At 40.7% G+C, this 10,971-nt stretch overlaps 1 protein-coding gene across 2 annotated transcripts; it reads right to left on the reverse strand.

The window, feature by feature from the left end:
• Positions 1–304: 304 nt before the first annotated feature.
• On the reverse strand, positions 305–7,716 carry LOC104603189 (uncharacterized). Of its 2 annotated transcripts, XR_016079207.1 has the most exons (4): positions 7,003–7,716; positions 1,686–5,321; positions 1,498–1,587; positions 305–1,429 (listed from the first exon to the last, which is right to left on the reverse strand). XR_016079207.1 is itself a non-coding variant. In XM_010267164.3 (3 exons), exons 1-3 carry the CDS (start codon positions 1,794–1,796, stop codon positions 1,268–1,270), a joined length of 363 nt encoding a protein of 120 aa, XP_010265466.1. In that variant the 5' UTR covers positions 1,797–7,716; the 3' UTR covers positions 305–1,267. The 2 variants fall into 2 exon arrangements, 1 of the variants encoding a protein (XP_010265466.1); XM_010267164.3 differs by having other exon boundaries at positions 1,686–7,716.
• Between the last annotated feature and the right edge of the window lie 3,255 nt (positions 7,717–10,971).

Below are 10,971 nucleotides of genomic sequence, written 5' to 3' on the forward strand. Positions count from 1 at the left end.
CACTACAATTGGCCAATTACAAACTAAGTCCATCACGGACTCAAGGTATCACTAAGCACCCATCACGGGAGTTAAACAATAATCCTTGATCATCGCAAGCACACACACTTAACATCACCCTAATATAATATTGACATGACACTATGTATGTGCCTCAGTCATTTTTCACTCATTAAACATTGATCACATGCACTATCATTACCCTGGAATCTTATCACACTCCCAACAAACAACAAGCTACCCATCCAATGGGAATAACAGATAAATACAATACAAAGTAAGAAGAAAGCAAAATGACCCACATGATAAAAGAATGTTTCCATTAAGCAGAATAAACAGTTATACATTTACATGGAAAAAATGATAAAAAACGAAACTATTGAACACAAATCATCTATTTAACTCAGACTAAACCATTCATTGAGCATCTTAGTGATTTCCTCTAACTTTTCCCTTTGTTCCAAAATCTCAATGATCTCCTGATATTCCTCCCACAGCTGCAATAATCCCTTCTATTGACATGCGGCTTCACCAAGAAGGTTGCTATCTTCGCCTCAATCTTCGTGATGTAGGCATCCACACCCTTTAATCGCATGTGAAACTCATCTAGTTTCTTGAAAGACAATGGGTTGGACTCCTTATGACCGGTCTTCTAGAACACATGATCCATGCGAGTCACTCGCTCTTCAATATGCTCCATTTGGAAGCCCATTGCAGCTTTCAACCACCAGGTGAATAGAGACCATGACAATGACTCCATGGACTATGACATAATGGAGTTCATCAACCTAACCCCTATGTATAAGGAGGCACTCATAACCACAGGTGGAAATTCGGAAGTAGGCAACCACCCCTTCTGAATAACTAATGACGTTTTTATCAGCGACATTGTGGGATACGACGAACTGCTCCTATTGTGAACTCCCTGAACAATGACAGGATTAGACACTACAAACCCGATAGGAACCATTTCCTCTTTTTTGTATCTGTTTGTTACCTCCTGGTGCACTATCATAAGCTCTGCGGATATCTCCAAATCATCATGATGTGGGCCTAGCATATCATCCTCCATCGGCTGAACATCGGTCACAGGCTCTTCTAAAATACTGTCATCATCCACAACAACCTACACTTGCGTCAAATCAGACGGAGCAATTACCTCTGTAGGATCATGAATGATAGCAGGTTCCTTCAATGCATTAGGAGGCTGCATGGGCTCTGCAATAGAGTTGTTCACAAACTCGCCACTCTCCCGTACACAATCATCTCACCGAGGGCCTGAAGCCCCCACCGGAGCTGGAGCCACGCTACCATCACCATCCGACACCTTTCCCTCCATAGCCTCAAGACAGAGAGCACTCAACTCTATAGTCAGTCGTTTAATGATCGGTGATATGGCGACACAGGCAGGGACAAAACCAAAGGAAACCTAGAACAAACAAAGAAGTCAGAACAACCAACAATACACAATGGATACACATTCAAATATAGACATACCTCATCGCAACTAATACGACCATCAACAAAACATGGACCTATAAAGTCAGCGCATTCATCCCCCGCTTCCACCCACTTTAGAACAAAATACTACAACAGAATACACAACGATGGTCAGCCATAATACACAACCAACAACTTTTGTTGTTAACAAAAATATATATACAATAACAATGGAATGAACTTACCAATCCAGAAATCTTCACGTCCCTTCTCCGAACATGGGACACTATCTTTTTAACCTGTCCACCCGTGACGGGAACTATAATAGTCACAGCCGACAACACGACATCCCTCATCGACTGTGTAGTCTCCACACTAGCGCCCTAAACAACTCCAAAATCAAGATACCTAACTTCGGGAGCCACCTGCATAACTTCCTCACGAGGGACCTCAACCGAGGTCCTCCCCATAGAAGCCCAATCGCTAGGGCCCTGCACCTTAGCTTGAGATATCTCCACACTTGGTGCTTTGATAGAATCACCGCCAGCACCTATCTCAGAAGATAGAGCGGGATGAGCTCTTCTCGCTGTCCTCTATCTCTTAACCACAAGGGGATGACTACTCTCCCCCACTTCAACAACGAAACACTTACCCTTAGTAGCATCACTAGTGCTCACCTGCCCCTCCAAAACAACTTGGGCTACTGACATAGACACATCCATGCGACCACCAAAAAGGACTTCCTTAACTTGTTCCGCTGCATGACCTAGGGGAGGGGCCACAATGTGCCTCGGTCGCGGCTCTACCGCCATGAGCATCTATAGCCCACCGAATAGTGCGCACAAGTACCCACGACGGAGAGAAGAACAAACCTCTAGGCTCTTATAGCTCACTAGAGGGAAGCAAGAAACACCAACGAAGGCACGGTCGTTGTGACATTGCCAAAACACATCCTCACCCTCACAATGAAGGAACTATGACCCCAAGTTGTCATAACCAAACTAGTGGAGAAGATGATCTGGCCAGTATGCGGTGGCCTAAGCTTCACCAGACTTGTCCAAATAGCAAACAACCCTAAGCCATAGCACCAAATGGGCGACACCCACTACAGGTTTGTCAATACCAACAACACACTATTGATAACCTCCTTCCACTGCATTTACCCCAACACAGAAGGGCATAGAGTGAGAAACGTACTCTTTGTAAGGGAAAAGGAAGAAGCAATCAATATTAGAAAATTGTGACTCTATCTCATTGATGTTGAAACCCTTACCCCTCTTCACATTCAATTGCCACTTCCCTCGAAAAACATCGAGAGAAACCCTGCGTGACTTAGACTCATCCAGGGTAGCGACACACATACGGATAGGAGAAAGCTTGCGAAGCACGACATCAAGGTCAAGTTGCTCACAGAGTAACATAAAAAGAAATGGTGAAAAAACATAAGATGACCATCGCTTGTAGTTGGGGTCCATAACCTGATGAATGGTGTCATCCATCTATTCGTACAAATAACCAAGGATCATTGATGCGAGAGCTAGCTGATGCCCATTAGCAGCCATGACGACAAGCGGTACCAATTTCCTTCGTAACCCATAATCAGGGCTACTAGGGTATAAGAACCGAGAAGCCAAGTATAGGATGAATGCTAATCACACAAGGTAGCCGTATAGGCACTTAGAAGTGTTTCTCGATAGAAAGCACTTTGCCATGACACAGGGGGGCTAAAAAATTCAAATCTAACTACAAGCAAAGAACTTGTCTCTTGACAAAATGCTTCCTATCAAGAAATAGGGGACTAACAATCATACAAGAACTGATCAGCCCCAACACATGATGTACCCCAAAATCGACACACCACGAGCAGCATTTCTTTCCCTTGTCTCCAAACCAAGCTCAAAACTTCACAACCTCCACAGTAGACGAATAATTGGAAAGAATCAACTTACAACGCTGATTCCTAACCAATATACTATCAAATAGAAGCAACATGCGATGCCCGACTTCAAGAGATAATCGGCACTTGGATGAAACAAAACTAAAAATCACCTTCCCTCACTTAAGCCATAATGTCTTTTTCGTTGACAAAACATTCGATAAAAGGAGCAAAGAAAACACACCAACCACAAAAATGCTTATTGATAAGAATACTCTTACCAATAAGCAGGGGGGCTAGTTGTAAGTACATGTGGTCCACTATGTCTGCGATTGTGATGAAGGCATCAAACCAGAATGACAGAAACGCCTATGACAACACGGAATCCACTGAGGGCTTGCGATGAGCCCATAACCCATCACAGGTTTGTGATGAGCTCAAAGCCATTGCGGATGTGTGATGGATTAAAGGACCATCGCACGATTGCAACAAGCCAAAGACACTCACGACAAGACGCCCAACAAACTAAGCGAAACATGTCAGATTAACTCTGACATCATCCATGCCACATCGATAGAGGAGACCCGTGAGGAGAAGTAGTGCACATGTACCATGAGAGTCCTCGGATGAAAGGAAATTTCGTCCTAGGAAGATCTCATGCGACACGTAGCAAACCCCTAATAGTGTCCTCCTGACAACCGACAAAGAATCAAAGATCCCCTTTCCTAATAGGAATGAAACCCCTTTGGATCCTTCCCTTTAGGGCCTCGGGGTCCTCCCTTATAAAAAGAGGAATAAATCATGATTAGCACATGATTCTATCTATTTTGAGACCCCTGTCTGGCTTCGCTACCTAACAAACTTCGTTCCTTCTTCGTCCTTCAATGAGGTCACCATACTTTGCCTTATCACCCCACTTACAAGAGGGTTTATGTGGTGAGGGATTCTAAGAGGGGTCTTTTTGCAAAATTCTAAAATGAAGTGGGTAAGACTGGGGTTTTTATAATTTTGGATGATGGTTTATAGGAAGGGGGTTATGCCAACTCTTTAACTTAAGGAAAGGCCAAGTGGTGCCTTAGTGATTTTTGGGGCCCAAGAATCTTGGAAAGTTTGATAACTCAGGGTGTAGAGAGGGGATATTCTACAAATTGTGAAAAGTGGAGAGTATTTTGGTAATTTGGAATAAGGGGGTATTTTGGAAATTTGGGATGAGTGGTACATTGGGAATTTGGAATGATAGGTAATTTGGTAATTTGGAATGAGGGGTGTATTTGATAATTTGGGATGAGGGGTATTTTGGTAATTTGGAATGAAGGGTACTTTAGTAATTTGTAATAGATGATATTTTGGGAATTTGGGATAAGGGGTATTTTAGTAATTTGGGATGATGGGGTATTTTGATAATTTAGTATCTTTAGGCTCTGAAGGTATCAAGTAAACGGGTCATTGAAATGGTGGTAGAAGTTTAGGGTTTGGATTTAATGCTAGATTCGTTAGGTATTTTTAAGGTTCTAAGTTTGATTCATGGTGTGAAGGGTTTGGTTTGTGTCATCGGACTGGGGATAGATGGGGTTGAGCAAAAATTGGTTAGATTCATTGATGGATTTTGAGGATTTGTTGCTGATATTTGGATTCCTTAGGTTTTTGGTGTTTGAGAAAGATTGAAATGGTCTGAAAGAGCTTTCAGGGATGAGTTGGTGGCTTAGATGGAAGGTTTAGTAAAAATTTGGTGTTGATACTAACCACTACAATAATTGTCCGAGATGACAAGGGGCTAGTTAAGAGGTAATAGGCAAACATGGTAGATGTGTAATGGGATGTGGAACCAATGATTAATGCCCAACCAATCCAATGATAAATATGAGGTTAGGTTGAGAGGTTGAATGATGGTTGTAAGCCATATATATTTTGACTAGTGTGGAGTGTCATCATTAGTTTTGTTGTTGCCAAATCTGGAGCCGAGCGCAACAAGGTAACTTTTGAGGTCGAGATCTGAAAGTCCCACCTATAGAGAGTAAAAAGACATCAAAGGCCTGTTAGATAGTGTATGCCCTTATTGTAAATGAATAAGGGTATATTGTAAATGGACACTTATGAGATTTCTTGTTAGATTGATGTACAAATACATTTATTGTAAATGAATAAAGGTATATTGCTATTTCTTGTTGACATCGGTATGTTTTTGTGAAATTACCCCTTAAATTGGACACTTATGAGATTCATGTTAGTTTAGAATATTCTCAACCATTTGATAGACTTGGGGAGTTTATCCTACGAAGGCTGACATTGATGTGCTGCCAAAGAAGTTAGGACAACTTGTCTCAATTGCTAGGGTTAGACCCAAAGCACATGTAGTGTGTGTTTGGTTGAAATACTAAACCCGAACCATTTTCCAATTATGCCCTAGACCTTGGAGATTGATGGGCAAAATTGGAAATGTACACAACCCCTAGACTTGATTATGACACTACACTAGGTGTTAGATTGGACTATCTTTAATATGCCAATCAGTGAGATCCATTAAGAGTCAAAACTTAGGTATGTTGGGGCAGTCTGAGAATTTGCTTAAGTGGATGATCATAGTGATAGGATCGGCCCCTTTATCGGACAAAGTGAATGATAGAGTTTAACTCTCTCTTATGGAAACTCAAACTGTCGGTATTGGATTTCAATTGTGTTTGAGATTTAGTTTTGCAAAATATATTTATATGATATATATATATATATATATATATATATATATATATATTATGTTTTATGAAAAAATATTTGTGAAAATGTTTTAATTCCCGGGATCCATATGGGTAGAGAGTGTGACACTATACCTTGCAGCCAGGGGAGAGGTTGTGAGCGTCGGAAAACGGGCTCACTTGCCACTTGAGCTGGAAATGGAATCACCACACACCAATTTAAGAAATAGAGGTGATTGCACCTCTGGGAATGATTTTTAAAAATATTTTTATCTTTTGTAGTGTCTCCAAAACCCAAGACACTAGCTAACCAGTTTAGGTAAGACTGAAGAGAAAGGGAAGGGATTAGGCACCCCTCTCCCGGATCCAATAGGTGGGGCCTACATGAAAGAACTAACAAATCTGAATTAATCAGGAGCCTAAATCATGTTACAAAAATAAACCGAAAGAAAGAAAAACACTGCTGATCATTATTATAGAAAAACCACAGATTAATTATCACTCCACCTGCACTTGCTCAACTAATTGGAAGCAAATTCTTTAATCAAATCCGACGTAGTTGATCCATAGTGAAAATGATAACAAGAGGAAGTAACCTCAAAAATAAAGTATAAAGAGATTTAAATAAACAGAATAAACAAACTGTATTAAGATGAAAAGGGATAGACAGTCATGCTATGCTAATTTATAGAAATAAAGGTAGACTAAGTTTGCAACTTTAGCAATCTAATCGGCTAAACTTACATAAACAAGAAAGAAATTGCATGAACTGAAAGCTACCTCAGAGAAATTGTAATATATTCTATATGCATTCATAAGCTCGACAATAAGCAAATACAGATGCAATATGGAGAAGCAGGTTTAAAACAGGACAATCTATGGCAGGATTAGGAAGGGTACGCAAGTTTACAGGGATTAATGAAGTCAATTCTGTCGACTCTTCCCCTCCCTCACCCTTCAATCGAAAATAGACAAAAAAGACAAAAGAAGGGTTACCTGATCACACTTATTCCCAAAATGTTGCCAGAAAATGAAAGAAGAGAATAGCCTGGTTGAGCTCCAGTGGAAGGGGGAATGACTCGCTTCTGGACTTTAAAGAAACCCAGGTTGTTTGGCAAAGTCAACACCAATGTTTTACAGGTGTTCTGTTCGAACAGGAGCTTGCTCTGCAACTCTTCTTTCGCTGCTCTGCCGCTGGTTCGTGTGGAGAGGAAAATGAATAGTGCTTGCTCTCGTAACCTCCTCTAGTTTTGATCTGAAGTATGTCAGCCTGAGATAGATCGATTTTGTAAACGGGTGAGCTCAACGCACTTCGTAGGTGGAAATCGGAGGGTTTGGACGAGTCCCTCCTGGTGTGAAAGTGGAGGCCTCAGTCAACTGTAGAAAGCCGGAAAAAAAAAAGGAGATGACACCAATGAAGCAGGATAAAGGTAATGGCGTTGGAGATAGGTTCTTCACAAATCTCGTGGAAGCTGAGATTGATTGTTGGGAAAAGGGAAAAGAAAATCTTGCCGCTGTTCAATAGAGATGACAATGAACAGTGGCAGGAAGCTTCAGGTTCAGGGAAGAAGAAGAAGAACCAAAGAGAAATGTAAAAAGAGAGAAAATCGAGAGGGAGTTCTGATATATGAGAGAAAACGAAACTGCCGCCACTTCTGGTGGTTCGAATAGGTGAAGATGATGAACAGTGGTAGAAAAATCTCTCCACTCTCTCCTTGGGGCAAACATGAGTTTCGGTTAGATTTATAATGAGCATAAAGGGCATTTTCATAATTTCAAGAAAGTTTAGGGGTAAATTAATAATTTTGTAAATCTGGGTCATAATTAGTCAAGGGGTCGGACTGGGGTCTTGGTTCATGGGTGGTTTTGGGTTAAAAGGTGGAGGGTTGAGATGGGTTGAGTGCAGATAAGGGTTTTGTGTCTGTGCGGGGCAATGAGATCAACCAAAATAGAATCGTTTTGGATAGAAGGGTTAATGAGGGCATTTTTGGTTGAAATTTTATAGGATGGGGTTTTTGGACATTCTTAGTTGATTTATGGGGTCAAATTGGCCTAACTAGGCCCGGATTGGGCTGATTTGGAAAGGGTTCGATTCGATTAATCTAGGTGCTCGAAATAGAATCTTTGTGTGATTGAGTAGCAAACAAGGTCAGTTTTGGATGAAATTTTAGAGGGTATGATTGTTGGGTAGTCTGAGGTGATTGGTAAGGTTTGATTGAGTCAAATAGGCCTGGATCGGGAGGAGTTGGAATCTGATTAATCTAGGAGATTGAAATGAAATCTTGGTGTGACTAAATGGTGAACAAAGGTATTTTGGGCTGAAATTTCACAGGTGAGTATTTGGGGGTGTCTAGGATCTGATTATGATGTCTAATTGGTTGAGGGGTCAAGATCGTAGAAGTGTAGGTCAATAAGATATTTCAGAATGGAATCTTTGTTTGATGGACGGACAACTGGGGGAATGTAGGGTTGAAACTTTGTAGCCAGGTGTTTTGATGAGTCCTAAGTTTAATGGTGTGGTCTGATTGGCTTGGATGTGTGAAGATGAAGGTTATCTGGGTTCTGTGTGTTTAGGCTATCGAGAGGGGTCGAAATGGAATCTTCATTTAATGAGGGGGTAAACGAGGGAATCTTGAGTTGAAATTTTACAGGTAGGAGTTTTGGGGGGTCCAAGGCCTGATGGTGGGTTTGGATCTAGTGGTTGAGGTGTAAGTGGCGGTCGATCGAGTCCATTGGATTGGTATTGGATAGGTTTAACGGTGGATCAGAGGGCTTTCGGGGTAAAATTTGGGTTTTTTTGGGTTTTTGGATGATCCAGATAGATTGGAAGGGTCTGATTGGGGATTTGGGGTGAATTGGAGGTTTAGGCGGAAGACCGAGCAAAAATCGGGTGTTGATAGGGGTCCTTCCTTATCGAGCAGTGTTTGATCATTATGGGCCGAGAGGTTAAGTGTAAGAGACCATTACAGGGTTGATTACCTGATAGGATTTATCTTACTTAAGTCTATTATCCTTAGGTCTTCATAGGATGGTTAAATTCAAGGATCATTTAAGTGTAAATGTTGGGCCCGTTTTGAGCCCTTAGTGATGTGCTCAGGGGTTCATTGTGTTTAGTAGTGAATTCGGCCAGGCCTTTTCACAAAGGTTGGGCCGAACCCATGTGGACTTATGTGAGGTCATTGTGGGATCCCACGCCATACAAATCAGGGCTAAGTTGGCCATGAAACACTCTTGGGTCGTGCGCCTTATAGCTGATGGGCCTAAGGCCCAGAATTAATATGATTAATTAAGTTGTTACATGACAGTTTAAGTTGTCATGTGAAATGGGGCGAATATGGGTTTGGAAATGGGTATGAAGCATCCATCCTCTTAAGAGGATAAGGCTTATCTCTTAATAGAGTTCAGATCCCAATTAGATTTGGATAATCTCCTAATTTGATTAAGAGAATTGTTCCATACAGAGGAAAAAAAAGAAGAGGGCGAACTGAACAAGAACACCACTCTATTATGCTTTCTCTTCTTCTTTTTGTCTCCCAAGAAACCCTACTTTGATTACAGCTATTTGGGACTGATAGATATCAGTCTTCTTCTGCTTTTTGCAAGAAAAATCCAGAAGAATTTCTTGCTCACCTTCCTTAGTTCGATCGAAGCTGTTGGGTTCTAGTTTTGCTGAAAACAGAGTTGTTGAACCAACTTTAGGACTACACTATGCCATCTTCAGTGGAGGCTGGTTTTAGGATTGATTTGGGTGTGAACTTCCACCTTGGGATCTGTGTTTGTGGTATCCGCATCGGGTATACATCTCCCACTTTGGTTGGTTTCAAATCTATTATGGTTCAGTGCATGACCGATCTTGAAAAATGCAGTTTTTCGAAACATAGGGAATTCAATTCCTAGAAGATTAGGATATTTTTGAAATTTTGCCTAGCCATCTAGCATGGTTTGGCCCTAACCCTTCCAATAGTGGTATCAGAGCACTAGGTTCAGCCCCTAGATTGAACCAAATCAGATTTGAACCAAAACTCAAATCGGCAAGAACTAGTCTAGCCGATTTGAGCAGTTAGCAGAAAACTCTGAGAAATCGATTCTTAGAGAGGTCGAATGATTTGAAATTTTGATGAATATATTCTGATACATTATGGAATTGTTCTATTATGTGTTGGAGATCGAAATCTTGTTGGCAATAAGTTTTGTGTACACTAAATTCATTAATTTGTTTATGTGGTCTGTAATTAATTATTTTTCTTTTCTAGAAAGAATGTATTAGGTTTTTTTAATAGAAATTAAGGTTTTTCTATTTTTTTACATTAGAGAAATTTCTGGAACTGGTGGAGAAGATAGGGCGTGCAGATGGAGATTGATCTGTAGGTTAAAGTTTCGTAGGGCTATAGTTTTTGTCCGAATTGGATTTAGACCATCACACTATCAGTCCTAGCCATTTATTTCTGTTTATTTGCTATTTGTTTGCTAATATGATTGTGAATCATAACTAAGAATTTCATATCATTACTTGTGTGAATTGATGTATGTTCTGGACACCAAACCCTAGGCCGATTTGACCTAGTTTTGGTCCAATCTTGTTGGGCCAAACCTATGGTTCATTGGACTCTGGTCACAACCCCTTGGATCACGATTTAAGTGATCTAAAATTGGTTTTAGGCCAGGGGTTTGATGGTCCATTGCATTGACCAATTCGTCCCATACTTGAAAACCCCGTTTGTGGTAGATTAAAACAAGACTAGCCCATTTCAACTAGACTACTATATGGGCCTAACAACTTTTTGCAGTTTAGCCCATATACCAAGATAAAATTATTAGATAATTTGGTCCATTGATGGGATGATCATATCTTAATCTAAGTGGATATGGGTTTTACATGTTTTAAATTGATTTCGATCAATTTTGTATGCGTATGTGTATGTGATGTGTTGAGTGGATGTGATTCGTTCATGGGCCATAAATACT

This window comes from Nelumbo nucifera, chromosome 8 (genome assembly GCF_055504915.1).
Source record: "Nelumbo nucifera cultivar China Antique chromosome 8, China Antique-T2T, whole genome shotgun sequence".
NCBI classification, from domain to species: domain Eukaryota; kingdom Viridiplantae; phylum Streptophyta; class Magnoliopsida; order Proteales; family Nelumbonaceae; genus Nelumbo; species Nelumbo nucifera.

What these genes read in the sequence shown, in the direction of transcription:
- LOC104603189 (XM_010267164.3), bottom strand. Translation starts at nt 1,796, where the DNA reads ATGAGGGATGTCGTGTTGTCGGCTGTGACTATTATAGTTCCCGTCACG. An exon ending in ACGTGAAGATTTCTGGATTG is followed by an intron (nt 1,588 to 1,685) that starts GTAAGTTCATTC and finishes ATTCTGTTGTAG; the next exon opens with TATTTTGTTCTAAAGTGGGT. An exon ending in GTCGTATTAGTTGCGATGAG is followed by an intron (nt 1,430 to 1,497) that starts GTATGTCTATAT and finishes TGTTTGTTCTAG; the next exon opens with GTTTCCTTTGGTTTTGTCCC.